Source organism: Sceloporus occidentalis, unplaced genomic scaffold (genome assembly GCF_023333645.1).
Source record: "Sceloporus occidentalis isolate IW3139 unplaced genomic scaffold, rSceOcc1.0.p SCAF_2, whole genome shotgun sequence".
NCBI classification, from domain to species: domain Eukaryota; kingdom Metazoa; phylum Chordata; class Lepidosauria; order Squamata; family Phrynosomatidae; genus Sceloporus; species Sceloporus occidentalis.
The window spans coordinates 172,223,312-172,246,960 of NW_028316982.1; the positions used below are offsets into that span (position 1 = coordinate 172,223,312).

Consider the following 23,649-nt stretch of genomic DNA (forward strand, 5'->3'; position numbering starts at 1 on the left):
ACTACACTGTTATAGCACTATTATTCCTCTTTAACAGCTACAGCTGCCTTTCTGTGGAATTTTAAGTTTTATAGTTTAGTGAGGCCGAACAGCAATTGGCTGGGAATTCTAAATGCCCTTCCCTAAACTGCAAATTCTTGTTTTCCACCAGAGGCAGCCATAGCAGTTAAAATGGAATAATAGTGCTGTAATAGTGTAGTGCAAGTCTACACTCTTTAGATGTGTAAGTCTACAGTCACTGTATTCCCAAGTCTGTGAAAGCTTATGCTACAACAGCTTTCGCTCAATTGGTCTCAAGATGCTATGAGAGTCCTTTGCGTGCTGACATCCTTAACAGTAGCTGATGTAGAATACTGACCAGTGATAGTAAAGAAGTGGTTAAATTATGCTGAATGGGAAAAAATCAATGAATTATGAAATATTTTGTTGGTAACCTAGAAATAATTGAATTACCAAGATTGAAACACACACACACACATAGGTATTGTTTGTGTGGTTGAAAGATATTTCTGTATAAAATATAAAGATTTTGTTTCTATTTCTTTCTGCCAGGTTAACCATCTCTGCTGAATGCCCGATGCAGCTAGAAGACTTTCCCATGGATGCACATGCCTGTCCATTAAAATTTGGGAGCTGTAAGTGTTTCATTCCTTTGAGCAAAATCTAAGAATAAGATGTTTATAAGATGTTTGTGTTCAGTAAGGGTAGCTGAATTAAGTATGAAGAATTATATATCACTCTTCATTTGCTATGTACATTCCTGATATTTCTACATTCAGTGTACCACAGGAGTCATACCTTTTTCTTGCTCAGGCATAATCATCCTTGAAGAATTTGATCTTTGGAAACATTTCTGCAAACTGATTTGATCTGCAGCTCCTGGACTTATGTCCCAATTGAAGCATTCCTATCTATTGTGTGTCATACTTTTTCATATGTTGCAGTGGAGTTTTTGGCTCAAAAATGTATTGAAATGCCTTTACAAATGTGTCTTACAATAAAGATGTTAATGTTGATTTAAAAAAAACGGATTAGCGTGGGAACAGGATAGAACCAAATTATGAATGAACCCATTGGAAAGTGATGGAGTCTGGAAATTAATTTACCCAGGCCACTGTTCTCAGGATACTATGGCTTTTCCCTATACTCCCAATAGCAATCACACCAGCAGCAAATCACACTCACATGTTATGCTTTGATGACTTTGTAGCTAGCAGCCAGAGGGGTAAATCTACTTCATCAAAAATGAACCAGATTAACAGTTGTTGTGCTGTGAGCCACAAGCAGTGACATCCAAGGGTCATGTGCAGTGTCATTTGGGAGGTTTTGCTGGGGCTATAAAAAGAGATTAGTGGGCTGTCATTAGTATTACCAAGATGACATGCATGTTGCTTTCTTCTCCTTGCACCTTATCAATGTGAGAATTGGTATTTGGGATGCATCTTATTTCTTAATGTGAGATCCGCGATGTGCCTGACTTATCCTTTAGAAGCAGAAAGCAGAGCGGCTTGTTGATGAGTGGCTGGGCATATGTGGCCTGGGGATTTCATATCTGTGTGAAAATGATAATTCCATTAAGCACCAAATTATGTTTGTACGGTACTTACATGTGTACCATTATGTAATGTTCTGAGAAATGTGCGTAGCTTTTCAGTACGGACAGAAGCTTTTATAGTATATTCCCTCCAAAACCCCAGAAGTATACCCATTTTTCTCAGGAACACAATTGCAAATTGAATTCCTGGTATAATATAATCCCAATCAAAATCGAAAGGATTGGGAATGGGGAGGAGTATGGGTCATACTAATCCAGAGTTCATCATATTGGGGACATAACTGGCTTTTCTCATTCAGCAGCATTTATAATGATGGGTGCAGATAAATGAAACAACACCCATTGCCAAACTGCAGTGTGGCAAAAATGCATAGCCCCATGAATAGCAGTAACCACAGCAGCAATAAAAAGTGGTGCAAAAAATCTACCAATCTACTCATCTCGTCACCTAGCCTTATTTGGGAAACATATTCAGGAGCAGCTAGGTTGGCCATATAACAAAGTACAGTCCGCTGTCCCTATACATTGGGGATCCATTCCGGACTCCCCCACATATGGAGAAAAGAGCATGTGCTGAAGCCCCATAGGAAATAATTAGGTGCATGATGCAGCAGTGTGCGGGACTCACGGCACAGGTATGCACTTCATTACTTCTTTTTTATCCTTTATTGAAATACACACACACACACACACACACACACACAGCACACACACTAACAGAAACCCGAGCAAAGACAAAAGAAAATTATTTCAGCTTCCATTATATTGACCATTACTTTTATCTTCCCATAGTTTGGATACTCTTTCCCATTTTTCTTCATATTGTTGTAAAGTTCTGTCATTTTTGGACATTGAAATCATATCACCACCTCATTACTTCTAATGGGGCTTGCCTTCCGTGTAAGCTCAAAGCCATGGAAGGCAAGCCCACGGAAGGCAAGCCCACCTATGAGGAGGGCTGACTGTACAATAACATCCAAAATCCACAAAACAGTGATACCTTTAATTGACCAACCAAAATACACAAAATATATCATCCAGGCTTTCCAAATTTCACTGGCTTCTTCATCAGGCAAAAGTGATAAAAATCATACAGGGGAAAAAATAAAAAATTAAGATGTTAGCCACAGGGCTGCATTTTGTCAAGATGTTGTTGGTATGTTGTTCAGTGGAGGAACATTCTCTGCAAGCAGTCCGCCTTCTGGGCATGTGGCACTCAGAACAAAGAATTCCAAAGTCCAGGAGAGAAAATTTGAATTTCATTAGCAATAAAAAAGATATTTCTTCTGAGATCCAAGATGTCTCCATCCTTTGTGAGGTCACAGCCCCCCTTTGTTAGGAAGAGAACATTAAAAATATCCTTCCATACTGTCTCAACACAGAACAACACCTCAACAATATTTTAAAGAAAATGCAGGCCTGTGACTAACATCATTATTTTTCAAAAAAACAAATTCCTCTGTATGGTGTTTAACATTGTTGCCTGATGCAAAAATTAGTGGCGCTTTGAAAGCTTACTACATGTATTTTGTGCGTTTTAGTTGTTCTAATAAAGATTTCACTGTTTTGTGGATTTTGGATATTACTGCACTTAGCTTTAGATTGTGCATGATATGTGGCAAAATAAGGAAGTTTATTTTCTACAGTAGGCAAAGAGAACAGGGAAGGTAAGAGCACCAGAGAAGGAGAGCAGGAACGTAGCCAGGATTTTAGGAAGGGGGGTGGGTGGTCCAGACTAAGTGCCACCATTATAATGGGGCTTGGGTGCAGCGGCGCAGCAGCACACACCATTCATTTTTCTATTGGAAGGGGGGGGGTCCAGACCCCAAGATCCCCCTCCTTGGCTACGTCCCTGAGGAGAGGATGGAGAAAACTGCAGGTCCCCTGCTTTTACTGCTAAAGAGCAGTTACTACACACACACACACACACACACACATAAATATTACACTTCCACACGCTGTCACACTTTCCCTTTTATACATATCAAATCAGAAGAGTGATGAAATATTATAAATAGAGCCACATTCTTAATTTCCCTCATAGAATCCCATATCTTACCGATCCGTCTTACTTAACCCACCTATCTATACCATCTACTTAAACCTTACCAAATTCTTTCAATAACACTTACTACTACCTTCCTCTCTTTCTTTATCTTTCATCGATCTTCCACATCTCTGATTTTCCACCCTGACCATTTATTTGGTCCATTCTTATCTTATCTTATACAACCCTACACATGCTTTCTTCTACCTTCTCAAACCTTCTACACTTACTATACCCCTTTTTTCTTTCTTTCTATTCTTCCTTCCAAATCCCTAGTCTACTCTTCTGATATAAATCTTCCTTATTCATACTCACTTCATTATCTTCTTATTCTTCACATCTTCTTTCAAACTCATTCTTACAAATTGACTTCCTTCCTACCAATATTTGTCTGATTTATGGTTTTTTTTTACTTTCTTATCTCTATATTAAATAGTGGGTCCAATTTCCTTTTAATTTAATTTAAATTAGTAGTCACTAATTTACCCCAATTCACTTCTGAAAATTTAATTACTTAACCTCATTCTTCTGTGAATTGTTCCTTGGTTTTATTTCTTAACACCTGCGTTAATTTATCCATTTCTATTCCATCATATAATTTCACCATCCAATCTTCTTTTGACGGAATATCTTTTCATTTCCATTTTTTAGCAAAACACATCCGAGCGAGAGATATTATGTAAAATACAACTTTTTCTTGTTTGGAACTAATTTCATCAACAAATATCCAAATTAAATAGAATACTGGTTTTAGATGTAGTTTAATTTTTAAAATTTCACCAATAAGATTATTTATCATTAAACAGTATTGTTTTGCCTATTTACAAGTCCACCAACAGTGGTAAAAAGGACCTATTTCTTTTTTGCACTTCCAACACATGTTACTTCTCATTTTATAAATCTTTGAGATCTTATCAGGTGAGAGATACCACCGATAGAACATTTTATAATAGTTTTCTCACAGAGTTTGAGAAACTGTATACCTAAATCCATTCTTCCAAACTTTTTCCCATTAGGACATTAGGATAGGGTGACCAATATTTTTTGCCCATTTAATCATCTGATGTTTAACAATTTGCTCTTCTGTGTCATATTTCAACAAGATCTGGTAAAATTTGCCAATCAAATTGTTCTCTTCTTTAGATAAAATCTTCCCCAATTCAGATTCTTCTCCCTTCAATTCGAATCCATATGATTTCAAATCTATTTTAAATCTTTCATACATTTATCTGTGTGTGAACCAAGTACAATCCCAGCCTTCTTAATTTAATTTCTCTCTTGACTTTATCACCCAATTATCATTTTTACTTCCAAAATGTCTCTATAATTATACCATTTTGTGTCTTTAATCATTTCTTTTCTATAAAAGGCCTCATGGAGGGAGACCCACCAACCCATCTTTTTGGTAGAATTCTTATCTTACATCTATTCCAAATTCTCATTAGAGGTTTTCTGATACAATGATTCAAAAAGCTTTTGTTTTGTTGGGTTTTATCATATACCAGATACGCGTGCCAGCCAAAACTTATACCGTCCCCTTCCAAATCTAAAGGTGTACATTCTACACCTGCTGTTTGGACTGAGAAGTAGCAACAGAGTTGAATTACTTAAAAAAATTAGTTACAATTAATGGTTCAATCCACTCAGTAGTTACCATAATGGTTACAATTTTTACAAGGTAACTCTAATATTCTTGTTAGTGAGAAGTAACTAAGCAGCTACTTTAAAAATCAGAATGACAATGAGGAGGAAGGGTGGAATGCTACCAGCTTCTGACTTGTGGCCCAACGAACACTTAAATAGTGAAGCCACCCTCATAAGTAATTAAAGTAATTTAAAATAGTTATAGTTACATCATAGGGTGGATATTATTATCCATTATTACATTATAATTATAAGATAATTAGAGTTTGCCTTCATTATTGAGGGAAATGAATTAAACATGATGTGTTGTTTACAACTAGTTATTTTCAGGCTCTGAGTACTACCCATGCCTAAACAATCTCAAGCTTTTATTACTCCATGGAATGAACATAGCATGAGGTCAGAGCGGGTCCTTCACTGCAGTTGTCCTTCCATGAGTGTCCTATGATCTCCTGACTGTGCTCTAACATTTTGGCCCATACATAAAAAACGGAAGCCTGACAAACATGGATAGCCAATCCCTATGAATTGGAATCCTATTTGTTGTTGCAGCTGCTTCTGCTGCTGCTGCTGATGTTGTTATGCCACTGGGTAGCTTACCCCAATTAAAAGAAAAATGGCTTAAAAACATAACAGATAAAAAGTTTAAAAATATCATTAAACTATATGCTGTTAACAGTCCGAATCCTCAGTGAATGCAGAAAGGCAACTCTGTACAAATATCATGTGTGCTGCTGTGTTGGCTTGGGCTGCAAGAGGTGGGAAAATTTTAATCTGTCTCCAGCCTCTCTGGTCAACCAACATCTCATCTTCTTCATTGTTCTGTGGATCAGAGGGAGAGTCCACCATGTGATCTTGAAAATGCATGTGTGTGTGCTTTTTAAAGGCAGAACTCCCAGTCTCCATCTTCCTGGACACCAGATTGACATCTTTTTGTCCCCAGGCAGGGTGTCTTGGCATCTGTTCAGATGCAGAACGGGTTGTTTTGAAAGCATGTAGTGCGGTGGATTTGAGCTCATAAGGAGCTTTCAGTTTGTCAAGAAAAATCAAAGGTGACAGTAACATTACTCATGTGCTCAGTGGCCCTCTAACTCTCATCAACTGTTGTATTCAGTCTGTAGCCTAATAATTTGTTTCATTTTCAGAGCCTGTGGTTTATCTTTCAAATATTTCCCACTGTGTCTAGACTTTGTACCATTTTGCACACAAGAATATTATGAGTGCTAGAAAAAAGAAGTTTTTTTATCAAACCTGTTTGCTTGATAAGAGGAGACACTGAGGCTTACCCCATCCCTAGCTCACACATAGGTGGATGTGTTACAGAGATGAAGTTCATCTACACTACACAGCAATAGTCTTTGTATACCAGTTCAACAAAATACTCTGTTGGAGAGCACTAGTGCACTCCACCAAACTGAATTATTTTGCGAATTATAAAATATCAAGCGTGTCAAATTTCACATGTTGTCCCCATCTTCAAAATGGGGGGGGAAAGAGGATCCCAACAATTATTGCCCAGTTAATCTGACATCAATACCAGGAAAGATTCTAAAGCAGATCATTAAACTGAGAGTCTGCAAACATCTAGAAGGCAATTCCATAATCACAAAAAATCAACATGGGTTTCAGAGAAACAGGTCATGCCAGACAAATCTGATCTCTTTTTTTGATAAAATTACCAGCTTCATAGATGAAGGGAATGTTGTAGACATAGTATATCTTAATTTCAGTAAGGCCTTTGACAAGGTTCCCCATGATATTCTTGCAAACAAATATAATAAAATGTGGGCTAGACAATGTAACTGTTGGGTGGATTTGTAATTGGTTGACCGGACGAACCCAAAGGGTGCTCAGCAATGGCTCCTTTATATCCTGGAGAGAAGCAACTAATGTGGTGCCACAGCGTTCTGTCCTAGGCCCAGTGCTATTCAACATCTTTATCAATGACTTGGATGAAAAAATAGGGGGCATGCTTATTCAGTTTGTGGATGACAGTAAATTAGAAAGAGTAGCTAATAACCCAGAGGACAGGATCAAAATTCAAAATGACCTGAATAGACTAGAAAGCTGGGCCAAAATTAACAAATGAATTTCAACAGTGAGAAATATAAGGTACTGCACTTAGGTAGAAAAAAATGAAATGCGTAGATATAGGATGAGGGATACCTGGCTTAACAAAACTACATGTGAAAGGGACCTAGGAGCCCTAGTAGACCACACGTTGAACACGAGTCAATAGTGTGATGCAGCAGCTAAAATGGCCAATGTGATTCTAGGCTGCATCAATAGAAGTATAGTGTCTAAATCAAAGGAAGTAATAGTGTCATTCTATTCTGCTTTGGTCAGGCCTCACCTGGAATACTGTGTCCAGTTCTGAGCACCACAATTCAAAAAGGATGTTGACTATTTGAACCGTGTCCAGACGAGGGCTACCAAAATGGTGAAGGGTCTGGAAACCATGCCTTATGAAAAGAGATTTAGGGATCTGGGTAGATCTGGGTATGTTTAGCCTGGAGAAGAGGTGATATGATAACCCTGTTTAAATATTTGAAGGGGTGTCACATTGAAGATGGAGTAAGCTTGTTTCCTGCTCCTCCAGAGAATAGGATATGAAGCAATGGATGAAAATTACAGGAAAAGAGATTCCTCCTAAACATTGATAGAAACTTCCTGACAATAAGAGCTGTTTGACAATGGAACACAATCCTTTGGAGTGTAGTGGAGTCTCCTTCTTCAGAGATCTTTAAACAGAGGCTGGATGACCAAGGGGTTCTTTGATTCTTAGTTCTTGCATAGCAGGGGGTTGGACTGGATGGCCCTTGTGATCTCTACCAACTCTATGAATCTCTGATTCTATGATTCTATTTTTGGTGAGAAATGTTGTGTGTAGATGCTGTGGAAGTAAATTATACAGTCAGGCTGTTGTGACAAGGTGGAGGCAAACCAGACCATGGGTGAGTAGACCAACAACAGGAAGGCAACACAAGTTGTGAAATACAGTAGGAAGACTAGATGGAAACTTAGTGGACAAAATTAGTAAGACGGTGTACAAAATGAACCAATGTGTAACTTATGAGCACAATACACTTTTTTATAAAATGTAATAGGAATAATTATTTGTTGTTGCTGTTGTTGTGTGCCTTCAAGTCATTTCTGACATATGGCAATGCTAAGGTGATACTATCATGGGTTTTCTTAGAAAGTTTCTTCAGAGGAAGGTTCACCATTGCCATTCTCTGAGGCCGAAAGGTCACCCAGTGAATTATTATGAGTATTTTTTATATTATCAAACCAACATCTTGACCAATGACATAGCCTACAAAAGTTCACACCTCTTAGAATCTCTTAGCCAGTGTAGCTATTGTGTATGCAGTTGGGGAATCTGGAGGTTTATCTATTTTAAAAGTAACTTTTCCAAGGTCTGATTAGTAATAATAAGTGAGATGTACCCTCTTTCTGGTATTATTTGTCACAGTGGGCAACTGCTAGTCCAAAGTGGATGCGTGCAAGAAGGACGTAAAGACAACAGTATTCTCCTGATACTGTTTTCCAGCAGCTGGCATTCATGAGCCTGCTTATCTTGGGGGAGGTGATGTACTAGACCTCATGACAGCCATTGATAGCCATATGCTCTGTGAATTTGACTAATCCCCATTTAAAGACATCCAAGTTGGCAACTGTCATTACATCTTATGTGGATTCCACCCTTTAACTTTGCTGTGTGAGAAAAAGGACTTCCTCTTGTCTGTTCTGAATCACCACCATTCAAGGAATCACATAAATTTTGATGTTGAAGGAAGCCCAGAGAAAATCCAGTCCTGCCTTTTAAAATGTAAGAAATCCACAGCTAAAGCAGCCATGGCACAGTGCCCTACCAGCTCTCTGGCTTGGGTTCTGAAAAATTATGAGAGGAAGAAATGGTATTCTCCCTGTAATAAATAGCCAGGGACAAGCAGCATGGCACTAAACAGTTGTTGCAATATTAGTGCCAGGCATAATAATAATAATAATAATAATAATAATAATAATAATAATAATAATTTGTATCCTGCCTCTCCCTGTATTGGACCGAGGCAGGTAACAACAAACATAAGAACAATAAAAAATAAAACACAACAAACCACAAGTAAAAGCATAGGAAAACATAAAATCCAATTCCCTATCTCCCTCCCACCTTAAAATACCATTAAAAATGACAATTCCCAACTGGAGAGTGAACATTCCGAGGAGATCAATTTGGGAATGCCTGCTGGAAGAGATCCATTTTTATTGGCTTCCTAAAGGCCTCCAAAGATGTTATATGGCAGATCTCCTCTAGCAGGTCATTCCAGATTTTTGGAGTGGCAACAGAAAACGTCCTCTGGGAAGTTGTTACCAGTCTGGTTTGCTTAGACTGCAAGAGATTCTTCCCAGAGGACCTGAGAGTGCAGGAAGGATTGTATGGGAGGAGGCGTTCCCTCAGGTAAGCTGGACCCAAGCCATGCAGGGCTTTATAGGTAATGACCAACACCTTATACTGTGCCCGGAAGCTAATAGGCAGCCAGTGTAGGGATTTTATAATAGGTGTAATAGGATCAAATTTCGAACTCCCTGTAACCAATCTGGCTGCCATATTTTGGACCAGTTGCAGCTTCTGAACGTGGCATGAGGGTTGCCCTGTGTAGAGCGCATTACAGAAATCGAGACGAGAGGTTACCAGTGAATTTCTAGGTTTTCCCGTTCCAGGAAGGGTCGTAGCTGGCGTTTCAGCTGAAGCTGATAACAGGCACTCCTGGCTGTTGCATCCACCTGAGATGACAGCTGAAGCAACGAGTCCAGGAGTACCCCCAAGCTACGAACACAGTCCTTTAGGGGAAGTGTGACCCCATCCAGGACTGGAGAGCTTATCACCATTCCTGGATTAGGATTGCCTATAGAACCATAGTACCTCTGTTTTATTTGGATTCAGTTTAAGTCTGTTTTCCCTCATCCAATCCATTACTGACCTCAGATTGTCATTCAGAGGGGAGATGCCATCCTTGGTCACTGAAGCAGTCCAAGATATGGAGAAGCAAATTTGGGTGTCATCAGAGTACTGATAACACCCCGCCCCATGTCTCTGGATGATCTCACCCAGCGGCTTCATGTAAATGTTGAATAGCATTGGAGACAGTATCACGCCTTGAGGGACACCTGATTTGAGCTCCCTCTTGGCCGAACAACTGTCCCCAAGCGACACCATCTGGAACCTACCCAAGAGATAGGACCGGAACTACTGCAAAGGAGTGTCCCCGATTCCTAACTCTCTCAGGCGTTCCAGAAGGATACCATGGTCTATGGTATCGATAGAATTGATAAAAACCAATAATAAATAAAATAAATTCTCTATTTTATTGAACATGTGAACAGATATTTACCTTTTATTGTTCTTAATCTTTCCCTAATGAATTAGCTATTTTTGCATCCTTTTTAATGAAAATTTCTCTGTAATTCAAAGTTTACTGCTTTACACACACACACACACACACACACACACACACACACACACACACACACACACTCCAGCAGCACTGCTTTTGCTGTTGCTGTCATGGAAACTTAACAGTTACAAAGTTCTCTTCAAAATTTTGGTACCCCACTTTGCATGGAATATTTAGTAGCAGTAGGTTTAATTCCTTCCATTTTAACAGAGAAGACTAGGAATGGGGAACACAGCCATAAAAGAGCTAGAGAAGATACTAAAGAGTAAAGTTATACAACTGAGCACTAAAGTTAGAATTGTGCAAGCCAATTACTATGTATGGTTATGAGAGTTGGACAGTGAAGAAAGTGGATTAGAAGAAAATCAACTCATTTGAGATGTTGTGTTGGAGAAGAGTGCTGAGTATGCTGTGGACAGCCAAAAAGACAAACAAATGGGTTCTTGGATAGATCAGACCTGAAATACCCCTACAAGCCAAGTAAGGTTGTTGTACTGTGGCCACATCATGAGAAGGCACGACTCATTAAAAAAGGCAATAATTCAATCTGGTCCAATACCAGACTGGACTTCTCCACAAGAAGCCTTCTACAGAAAAGAGATGCTAAAAGAAGGGGACTGGTTTAGATATAGAGACATTATTGAAAAAGGAAAATCCGAAATTAGTATGAAATCTAAGGATCAACTGAATAAAGAGGGGTGGAACATTAATTGGTTCGCTTATAAGCAACTTCAAGAAAGATTCCGTGAGGATGGTAAGATTTATGGGTTTGCCTCTTCTTGGGATAAGTCTGAATTAATACAAAGCTTAGTGGGTAATACTGATAAAGTGACTGGAAAAATTTATAAATTTCTGCTAAGCTGGAATTTGGAAGAAGAAGTTGTGAAACAGCAGATGATTGTATGGGCTAATAATATTGGGCATCCTATAAATCTGAATCAATGGGAAAAAACATGGAAGAACAATTTCAAATTTACGGTCTCTCAGAATCTTTGGGAAAACTTTTATAAAATGTTTTTCCGATGGTACCTAACTCCTGTTAAGACGGTGAAAATGTCCAAAAATTCAAATAACAAATGCTGGAAATGCAAGAAGGAGGTAGGGACCTTTTACCACTGCTGGTGGACGTGTAAATTTGCTAAAGAATACTGGAAAGTCATTAATGACCAAATTAATCTGATCATGGGTAGAGTAATTAAACATAAACCAGAATGTTTCTTGTTAGGAATATTCGAAGAGGATATAAAAGGGAGAGAGGAAAAAATGTTGTATTATTTGGTAGTTATGGCAAGGATATGTTATGCGCAGCACTGGAAAAGTCAGACAAATCCGACAGTTGAAGACTGGATTTACAAAATCTACGAAGGAATACAAATGGATAGATTGACTCAAATCATGAATGACAAACCTAAAGATAAGATTAAAGAAGATTGGGAAGGATTTTTTTAATTTTTGAAATCTAAATGGGGCACTATTGCTACATGCTTTGTATGAGATACTTGTATAAGTAAGTTTTTTGTTTACAGATATAGACATTTAGAATACTGAGACCTAAAGAGTACATTAGTTATTTTTTAAATTAGGGTAAGTGGATCTAGGTTGTTATACCATTGTATTTTAAGAAAGGCAGATCAGCCAATAATAGAACAAATACTGGTGAAAGGAAGTCATTTTTGTCTGTATGTATATATGTATGTAAGACTGTGAATGGTGGAATTAAACTGACCGAAGAGCAGCCAAGAGGAAGAGAAGGGGAATTTAAGGAGACAGTAGCGTGTAAGAAGAAGTAAGTGTAGAGGGTTAGAGTAGGTAGAGTATAAGAAGTTAGGATGGTTGAGGAAGAGTTGGCAGGGAAGTTAAGAAGGAAGATTAAGAAAGGTATGATAATTGAGGATTAGAAGGTAAAAGGGTGAGTATAATCTTAGGTAGGTTCTCCTCTTGTGTATCCTTGTCAATAAGTAAGAATGAAATGTTTGTTTGTATGTATCTTCTTTCTATTTGTTTTTTGTTTTGTTTGATGTACATCGAGGTAACTGTTTGTAATGTTTATTTGTGTAAATATGTATTTGTTTTGCCTTTTTAATAATAAAAAATTTTTTAAAAAAAGGCAATAATTCTTGGAAAGGTTGAAGGTAGAAGAAAGAGAGGAAGAGCAGTTACCAGATGGCTGGACTCAATTAGGGAGGACACAAGCATGAGTTTGCTGAATTGAGCAGAGCATTTGACAGGGAGTCTTGGAGAAGTCTCCTCAACAGGGTCACCATTAGTCAAGTCCAATTCGGAGGCAGTTAACAACAAACTTTGGCTCTTCCACTGACACTCTTCAGTGAGGGAGTCAAGCATTCTAGCAGCCCAACAGAAGCAGGTAAATAAGATTTTGATTTTGTACAAACAAACTATTTGGAGCAGAAAAAGGTTAATTAACTTCCCTTCAAGGTCATGCCACCAAAGTAATATCAGAATGAGGAGTTTGCCTGACTTCTTGGGTATGTTAAGCAAATGTCTAATGCAGACAAAAGAGTTACTCCCCCCCCCCCCCCCGTCCCCACACACAGAAAATTGACTTGGCTCTTAAATCATATTTTGTATGGTGTTGATGATATTGCATTCCCCTCACTCAAAGATGGATTTGCTAATGTGTGCTACCGATTTGACAGTGTAAAACTTGTACAGGAATTGATTGAAGATTTTCAATTTTCTGTATGCTCATCTAAAGTGTTTTCTAATCTCCAGCAGGACAAATTTTAACAAGTTCGCTTTGCAATTGATCTTCCAAAGTCCATAATTTGGACACCATCTTCTGGACAAAAAATGATCAGGAATATAGGCCAGAATCCTGTATAACCTTAAGCACTGCAGTTATGGTGCTATGCACTGAATTCCAGAATAACCTCCCTAATCTCCATTTACTGGACAGCAGCCACTGTGATTGATGAGTGTTCATTGCAACAGGCAGAAAAATAGGTCCTAGTTGCATTTCTCCCACACTGGAGATCGCTGGTGCAAGGGTGTGTGTGCAGCCATCCGCTTCCTGAGCAACAGGGAGGAAGACCCCCATCAATTGCATCAGCTCCTGTCTAGTAAGTGGATATTTCTGCAATGCGCTCTACATGGGGCAACCCTTGTACCACACCCGGAAGCTACAGATGGTACAGAATATGGCAGCCAGGTCACTGGTACTTCCAGGGCCAGTCATATTACACCTGTACTTAAAGATCTGCATTGGCTGCCCATTCGCTTCCAGGCACAATACAAGGTGTTGGTTATAACCTATAAAGCCCTACATGGCTTGGGCCCAGGATACCTTGAGGACCGCCTCTCCCCATACATTCCACCCCGCACACTCAGAACATCTGGGCAGCAACTACTGAGGGTCCCTGGGGCTAGATTAGCCTCCACAACAAGGAGGGCATATACCATCATCGCCCCGACCCTCTGGAACACACTGCCCATAGAGCTCCGCTCGGCCACCTCCCTGGCCCAATTCAGGAAGGAATTAAAAACCTTCCTGTTCCGTTTGGCATTCCCTGAGATAGGCTCCAGTTAGTCTCCCCCTTTCTGACAGCAATGGTAGCTGGTTGTTGGGGTTTTAGCTTTTTAATAGTTTGTTTTTATTGTATATGGTTGTATGTAATTGTAATGTGTTGTTCACCGCCCTGATCATAGGAAGGGCGGTATACAAATAAAATTATTATTATTATTATTATTATTATTATTATTATTATTATTATTATTATATTGGAGGACTTTCTTGGTCCCTATATAGCTCCCTAAACCATGAATACATACCTGTGACAAATGTGTAAGTACTGTTAAGGAAAAAAAGCAACATGGGACATACAGTGATTGAAATAAAACTTGTATGTGAGAGTCAGGGTGACTCAGCAGAAGCAAATCAGAAGCCACACAGGTGTACATGGTAATGTAATTAACAAGTCCTGAATGCCAAGGACAGAAATGTAAAGTAGTTAATTGAACACACCTGAAAATTGTTAAGTGGCCAAGGCTGAGATGATGAAATCAACAATTCTGGGTAGAAACAAGAGAGCCAATGAGAATGGATGTACACGCCCACTGGGTGGAAACTGACAAGAGTGGGTGGTATGATCCAAGGACTATAATAATGACTATGAATCCCAATGTATTTTGTGGGTAGTAGTTGGGTAGTAGTAGTGAGGAGTATTGTTGTGTTGGATAGTTTGGAGCTGTATATAGTAGAATAAAGTAGATCTTTTATATAAGACTACTGAGTTGTCTGGTGTCTTGAGTGAAGATACAAGAGCCAGCTGGATCCTGAAGAAGTGGGAAGACTTCTGTGGAAGCAAGAGTGAGAAGGCTTGGAGAGTTTGTCAGGGTCTTCAGCCTATTCTCTGTAACTCTGCTGCTTTAGAGCAAAGCTTTATCCACTGGCCAAAACTGGTCAGCGTCGGTGCGCAACAAGGTGGTGAGTTCGAGCCAGAGGTGAAGAGCTACAACTCCCATCATCCCTGACAAGTACAGGTTGTGCATTTATAACTATGATACATGATCCCATTCATTTATACCTGTTGCTTTGTCAGTCTGAAAAATTAAGCAATATTTGAAAAACAGTGGGTATTATTTTTTATGTTTTAAAGTGGTCGTTATATTTTCTCTTGTAGAGTGGGTATTATTTATTGGAGATGTTCACCCATCCTGATGATGATTTCTGTATAACTTGAAAGCTTGCACCTCCTTTCATCTTGTTAATTCTCTAACCTGGCATTGCTTAAAAAGTCCCTCCTCAATAATAAAAAAGAGTAATATACTTGGACATGGATAAATAATCCCTTTGGCTTCATAAGTACAGTAAGCAGTTTTAGATGTGATGGTAGTAAGTGATTATTCTGACACTGACATCCTGTGTACCACTGTCTTGGGATACGTATGTGAGTGCTAGTTCTACATTAGATCCTATTTTGAGATTTAATATTCTACCAGTGTTGGAGCCAAGGTGATATTCACTCTTATTGCTTTCTAGCTGTAGACTCCTGAACATTTCAACATTCTTTGAACTTCTTGGCCATTAAACAATCATTGGGTCAAATGCAATGATATCATGGAGTGTGGGTGCTGGAGGAAGGTTTAAACACACATCTCCTGATTTAGAAAGACACTTTGGGGAATTAAAACTGGCCATGCTACCTTGAGGATTCTGTGAGCTGTAGTGAAAGAAAGTAACTTTTCCAAATCCTAGGGCCCATGTGGTTGACCATGACTTGCTGGATGGTTTTAAAAAAACAAAACAACACAACTCCATAACTAGCTGTTTTCCTATTTATACTTACCTGACTGGCATGAAAATAATGATAATATCATAGCTATAATGCATATTAATGTTCAATGTGAAATACAGAGTGAGAAATGGCAGAATACTATTTAAAGGTTTACCGCATCAGTAACAGAGCAGGTTCAAAAGAGAGGGCTGTTTGCCAGGCCTTCGTTGGATGTGAAAACTTTACCAATAGGATGTTTTGCCATCTGAGTCAAAATCCCTTTAAATTTTAGGTACACTCACATAGAAACCAAGCTGTTCCAAGTTGCCCTTCCTTTCACCCCCAGAAATACAGTTGTGGCTCTTTCTGGCGGAGAGGGGGGACTACAAAAAGGTTCTTATCTTGCCCTGGTTTCTGTTTGAATGTGTCCTCCTTGAGGGTTTCAGTCACTTTCCAATTAATTAAAAGTCTGGAATCCTTTGATAATAATAAAAAATCCTGTTAAACAAAGGTCTCTTATTAACCAAAGTCCAGAACCTTCATTGAGATGTATCTGTAATTAGAATCAATACTATTAGACTTACAGTTCTGGAATGAAAAGAATTTCAGAGGGGCTGAATTATGGTTTGCTTTAGTGAGATGGAAAGCAGAAGATAGAACTGGAAGCATTAATAATGTAACATTGATTGAAAGACCACCAGCCCAGCACCTGAACAGGTGGTAGATGTTTGCAGGTCAAGGTAATGGTGGCACAACTTCCTTGATAAAGCATAGCTTCCTTGATAAAGCATAGATTTTTCTGCACTGCAATATCAAGAAATAAAGTCACAAGAAATCTTGGGTTTTTCCTAGGACTTGCAAGAGTTTGGAAGAGTTTTAGCAGAGATGACTTCATGCCAGACAGCACAATCCACAAATCAGCCCATCCAACAGGATCAGATTTACCTGAGGCTATAGCTTGTAGTTGGCAACTGTCAGGAGATGAGTGGCCCACATTCGCCTCAGGGGATCTTGGAAGCCTATACCCTTCAGCACACCCACACAATCTATATCTATATCTATACCAACAGCACTGCTGGTAAAAGGTCTCCTGAAAGCACCAGTCAGCAATCCAGGATCACACCCTTCTGATTCAAAATGTTGCATCACCTGTAAATATCTTAAGCCGATGTCACTTTTAGGAGCAGAGCAACTGACAGGACCTACTCCATTAAACAACACATCGCCTGCCAGTTCTGCAATCATATTTTTGTGATTGACTGCAGGCAAGCACAATATCTTTTGCTGTATGTGGGCAAAACAATCACAAACATGCTTTAGGAACCACACATCTGATATTCTAACCAGGAAGCTAGAGCAACCAGTGGCCAGGCATTTCACCTTGGAGCATCAGAGTCTTCCTGATTTGTCCCTGTTTGGCACTGAGTTGTCATGCCCTTCACACAATTTGGACAAAGGGGAGAAGTTTTGGATTTATAGACTAAAAGCACCACATGGACTCAACTTGGAGGATAATCCCAACATCCACTAAGAATCCTGATAATATAATGTTCTGACCTGCCACTTAGTATGAAGCCTAGTTTCATCTTTCACAAGTGAAGATGAAATATTTTGCTCTTGATATATATTTTTAAATTTTGTTTATTAATCGCTTAATATCAAGTTGTTTCTGACTTATGGCAACCTTAAGGTGACCCTATCACAGGATTTTCTTGGCAAGATTTGTTCAGAGGGGGTTTCTCTTTGTTTTTCTCTGAGATTGAGGGCCTTATCACATGTGAGACTGGAACTCAAATCCAGGGCCAATTTGAATTGAAGGAGAAGCAGAGTCAATTTGAATCCAAGGCAATTCACGTGATGAATAATCACACGTGAAGAACGAAATTGTGGTGATTCCTGAGGCAAAGCAGAGTAAGTGTACATTAAATTATCACACTGGTACATACCATGCAGATTCAGTGATTCAAATTGGGACCCTTGTGGATGCTCAGTGGGGCTCTGAACGCATCGTGAACCTTTGCACTTCCAGGGTGAAGAATGGAGCCACTTCATGGTTCCAGTTTCACGTGACTGCTAGACTCATGTGAATGATGGCTTCACGTTTCTTCTTCTATTTTCCCATCCCTGGCAGCCAAATCCAGACGGGTCCTCCATGTCAGAGCCCCCATCCATTTCAGCCACATCTACATCTATCCTACTGTCATTCTCCTCATCTATTTCAGCTACATCTACATCTATCCTCCTGTCATTCTCCTCATCTATTTCAGCCACATCTATATCTATCCTCTGTGTCAGAGCCCCCATCCATTTATTATTATTATTAAGGAATTATTATTATTATTATTATTATTAAAAATTCTTTCACTGCAAAATAATCAGTGTAGAAGCTACAGGTTTACTTGGAAGTAAATTCGCTGGATCTGAAAGAGATCCATTTTGGAGGAGTGCAGAAATGATCCAGTTTCCCTTATTCTCCATGTTCCCTAAAATACCACCTCCCTGAATCCAATCCACTCTCCCTCCCTTTGTAACAGTTGCCTTTTCTTAGGTTGCATCCGCACTGGAGTTTAACTCCACTTTAACTGTACTGGCTCAGTGCTATGGAACTCTGGGAACTGTAGTCTCGTGAGACATTGAGCCTTCTCTGCCAGAGAGATCTGGTGCCTCAACAAACTAATAACATTATTATTATTATTATTATTATTATTATTATTATTATTTTTAAAACATTTTTTATTATTCTCCATGTTTTCCTTCCCTTTGTAACAGTCGCCTTCTCTTAGGTTGCATTTGCACTGGGGAAATAATCCAGTTTGACTCCACTTTAACTATCCTGGCTCAGTGCTATGGAATTCTTGGAACTGGAGTTTGTTGTGGGGTCCTTGGCTCGAGGCTATGGAATTCTGGGAGTTTGAGTTGGTTGCTCCTCCCAGCCTCCGATGTCCCCCTCCGTTGCTCCCATCTCTCCCCCCATCTTCCTGTTTCATTCCCTCCATCTCTGTCATCTACATCTAAATCTACCCTTCCGAGCACCAGAAGCAAACGGGGCAAAATTTCAGCGCAGCATCATGGTAAATGTGGGACCTTGGAGGGTTTTTTTGGGGGGGATGTACCAGGACAGAAGCAAAGTTGCATTCCACACCAGACCAATTCGGAGTGAAATTGAAGTGAGCTTAGAAGCAATTTTTGTGAATTTTCTTGTTACCGAATTCACCAAAATGAGGAGTCACTTCGGATTCACTGTGGATGTGCTTGGAACGACCCCCCATAGAAAGCAATCATGTGTGGTAATACATCATATTATCATGTGAATTTGCATTGTTGGACCCGCAGTGGCTTCGGATCAGAGCTGCAAAACCCTCAGTGTGATAAACACCTGAGAGAGTGTGACTTGCCTAAGATCATCCAGTGGGTTTCCATGGCTGAGCAGGGATTTGAAGCATGCTGTCCAGAATCATAGTCCAGTGCTCAAACCACTTACATCATATTGGTGTTTTGCATGCAGTTATACATACAACTATGCATGCCTCCAAATTCTTCCCCAGTCCTCACATGTGGATGTGGAGGCAATGGTGCTATATTTTTAGACATCTTTGGGCCATTTTAGAACTAAGAAAGGCTCCCCGCCCCAATAGGCAATGAAACATGGTAAAATTGCTTCCCCACTCCACAGAAAACATTTGAGTGACATTATTTGGAGGGAGGGGAAAATTAAAAAAAATCCCCCCAAAATTGAACTTTTAAATCTATAAAAACAGAGCTTTCCTGACCCGTGATTTAGCTAGTCATCTTTTTAGGCACAAGGAAGGTATTCTCCCTGCTGTCCAGAGTGATCAGCAGTGGACATTCTTTCCCCCTTCTCATTTCATTTTAGAGCTGCATACATATGTAGTAATATAGAGCATAACTTTCACAGCTTCAGCAGTAGAAGAAAATTGAAAGGAAGAGAGGAATGCACAAAGAAGGTGACATAAGACAAATCCATACTAATTTACAATGTAAAGAATAAAGGGACTGAGGCTACCTGTCTATGAGAAAAACAGGGGAAAACATAATAAAAACAAGACATGCTGTTTGTGTATGTGCCTTCAAGTCAGCTGCTCAACTCCTGATGACCCTATAAATTTCATAGGGTTTTCTTAGGCAAGGAATACTCAGAGGTGGTTTGCCAGTTCCTTCCTCTGAAATACAGCCTACAGCAACCTAGTATTCATTGGCAGTTTCCCATCCAAGTACTAACCAGGGCTGAACCTGCTTAGCTTCCAAGCAAGATCAGATGGGATTGTTTGCCTTTAGGTATCTGGTTAATCCCAGAGACATGCCAGAGAGGTATAAAGCCATGCATGGTGTGAAGAAACAGAGCAGGATGAAACCTCCCCCCCCCCCCCCCCCCCCCGGATAACATTAGTATCCTGGTCATCCACTGAGGTTGAATATTGGGAAATTCAGGACAAATTTTAAAAAGTACATTTTCACAGAGTGCATAGTTAAACTTGTGATTAAATGTGTCACAATATGAAGTGATGGCTGACATCTTAGAACGTTGGGTACATTCATGCAAGATGTGGCTATCAGTGATTAACTAGTGATAATGAATATACAATGGACCCTTGTTATACGCTGGGGTTTGGTTCTAAGATCCCCCGTGTATAACAAAATCTGTGTATGCTCAAGTCCCATTAACTATAATGACATAGCAAAATGGTGTCCCTTATAAAAATGGAAAGTTAAGGTCTGTCATTTGAAATGTATACTTTTTTTGAACATTTTCAAACCATTTATGCTTGAATCCATGTATAAAAAATCCGTGTATAAGAAGGGCGGACTGTACTTTTGCTTCACTACCGAATGCAGCATATCTCTATATATCAGTTGCTGAGGGAGTGCAAATCTAGGTTGCTGTTGCACATATGTTGTTCTTATGGGCTTCCTATAGAAATGTGAACAGAATGGTATTTTGAACATCTATCAAGCATAGGTATTTTATGAGACACAGACATGGAGTGGGAGATTGCCCTGTAGATTCTTTACAGCCTCTTGATCTAGAAACCATGCTTGGCCCCAATGTCATTTCAAATCTTGGGCCTCACCTTGACCTCATTGCCCAAAAAGCCCAAGGGACATGCTTGTTGTGTAACTTGTTAGGTATCAACCATGACGTTCTCTACCATAACTACTTGTTTCTTTTTTTAGTGATTAATACTTGCTGTAAATACAAACTTTGGTCTTGTTATACTCTAAGACTGATGTCCTCCTTTCTTTTGGCAGCCAGCAATACAGGGGATTGTAAATCATACAGGAACTTCTGAAAACAAATGTTGATATATTTTTAGAGCTTTAGCCTAAGAGCTAAGTCTATGGAATTCAAAGCATACTAAAATACATTTTTACTGGAACACAGAGAAGCCTGGTCAACAGAAGACAATTGTCATAGTTGTTTCCTGGCTGTGAAATCCATGATCCATAGATCAGGGATTTTGAATTGACAAATCTTTTGAATGAATGGACAGGAAGCTTGATTTTTGCTTTTGAATCATGCATAAAAAATCAACATAGATATTTCTTTATAGTGAAAACCACTTCATTTTCTCCATGGATGAAAAAGGAATCTGACGAGGAAAAAATTCATACCTTTCAGAATATATTTTGGTTGGGGTTTCCAGAAATAAATGTTAGTTTGGATTCTGGTCACCGTATCTTAGCCAGTATTAACTGGACCTGCCAATATCAATCATTTGTTCAAAATGTCCTCATGGACAGCTCACAATTTAATAGCCCAAGATCCCACACCAGTGCATGGAAAGGAAAGTAGTTTAAGGGTCTCTGGCATTTAAACAATTGGGCTGGAGGAAGTTGCAGTGGAATCTTACAGGGGGATTACATGTAAATGCACATCTTCTCCAGGTCTTCGGAGAATGTAAGAGACTCAATCAGGTGACTTTTTTGAAAGGTGGGGATCAATGATGCTTAGGCTCTCAGAAGTTGTCCACCTCTGTCAGATTCAAACAGCTGTCTAGTTCAAGTGTGGATTTAAGAATCATAAGAAGAAAAAGCAGGAACCTTGAACAGTTAGCACCCAGACATCAAATTGAGCATTGGTTATCTAACCATGATCTTGCCCATATTTAAACAGAAATGTGGGCAAGATGGTGAGTAGATAATGTAACTGCCCATTACATTGGTACTACAATTTTGATTAATAATTACAATATAAATTAAGCATTCTGATTTTATGCAAATTTTTGTCCTCTTTCTTGACAAAGTATAAGTGGCCACCTTAGTTTTGAAGTCTACCGAATAGGCTTGATGTCAAATCAATTCAACTTCATAAACTGTTATACCCTTGTTTAAGATAAAACACTGATTCATGTCATGCAAGCTTGAAATGAAGAACTGGCTGTTATCCAGTATGCTTCCACCACATCCTCCCTTCAAATAGTATTTTAAGAAATGCAAATCAAAATGTTTCACTTTATGTGTTTGTGTTGTTTTCCTTTTAAAATATGCTGCATCATTTTGTAATTGTTTTATAGTTTTTTTTTTAGATTCCAAATGTTCAACCAACAAAGAGCTTGGAAGTGGTGAATTCAAATTCTGATATTAGTCCTCTGATTCAAATATGCAGTTATATGATATAATGCTTCCTGTATATTCTGCAGTGTTATAAAGATATTTCCAGCCTTTTGCATTCAGACATGTGAAATAATCTTCTCTACTGCAGCCCCTGCAGTAGTGTTCTATAGTTATAGCTATTCTCTAATGAACAGCTTTTTACATTTGTTGAGACAAGTGCAGTCTACCCATTACTTCATTTCACTGAGCCCCAGTACTTCTTCAGTTTGGTTCAGAACAATAGTCATAAAGAGAAGAAAGCTACTGACCCTCTCAGCCTTGGGGCAAAGATAAAGCTTTTAAATCAAATTAGGTAGGCTCTCAAGATGAGTTAGCGTGACATAGCACAGCATCTGCCACTTCCAAAGTCCACAATTCTAAACCTCCTGCTGTTGCAGGAGAAGCATGTTAAGAATGGTGGGGGATGACAAGCACCCTTGCAAGAACAATAGGCAGCACTCCGCTGCTGTCAAGTCTCCAAACTGTCTTTTACATGACAAATACAATCAGGAGTGTGTATGAGTTTCCCCATATTCTGATGAATATGCAAAACGTTCTCCTCAAACAATATTGGTTAATATTTCCTACCAGTTATTTACAGCATATCTATACAGGCCAAATAAAGTGGTTTCCTCCCACCCTCACTACAACTTGTCTTCATGATGCAGGGTCAAATCCCAATTTGAGTGTTGACTGTCTCACAACATACGGCCAGTTCCTCACAGGATCTGCTTCATTTCTCCCTTAAACCCATTTAAAATAAGTGACCTTTTGCTCCAGATTTTGCAGGAAAACCTGAAGCACTTTGTAGTGGCTGTCTAAATGCACATCGCTGGTGTGTTGCTTGCCACTTCCACTGATGGCGTGAATAGTTCTGAGGTCATAGTGAGGTGCCCACCCATGTGACTGATGCTGGGCACCTTGTTGTGCCCTCAGATCGAGCAACATGTGCCAACCATGGTGGTTCTGGGTGCCACAGTGTAGACACATGTGTAAACAGCCACCTAGCATGACTATGGAATATAGAGGTAATGTGAGGGGTGGATGGATTTTGGTGCAGCTCACAGACTAGAATACCCCAGGGACAGCCCAGAGTAT

At 39.3% G+C, this 23,649-nt stretch overlaps 2 protein-coding genes across 4 annotated transcripts in view; one reads left to right on the forward strand and one right to left on the reverse strand.

The window, feature by feature from the left end:
* LOC149319334 (gamma-aminobutyric acid receptor subunit beta-3) overlaps nt 1-23,649 on the reverse strand; it is a 290,532-nt gene that overhangs the window by 241,355 nt on the left and 25,528 nt on the right. The window lies entirely within an intron of this gene.
* Nucleotides 1-23,649, forward strand: part of LOC149319335 (gamma-aminobutyric acid receptor subunit alpha-5) — a 144,302-nt gene that overhangs the window by 81,718 nt on the left and 38,935 nt on the right. For all 3 annotated transcript variants that reach the window (XM_089511496.1, XM_089511494.1, XM_089511495.1), the window contains exon 6: nt 553-635. In XM_089511496.1, coding sequence (XP_089367622.1) covers nt 553-635 — 83 coding nt within the window. The remainder of the gene's footprint in view (nt 1-552; nt 636-23,649) is intronic.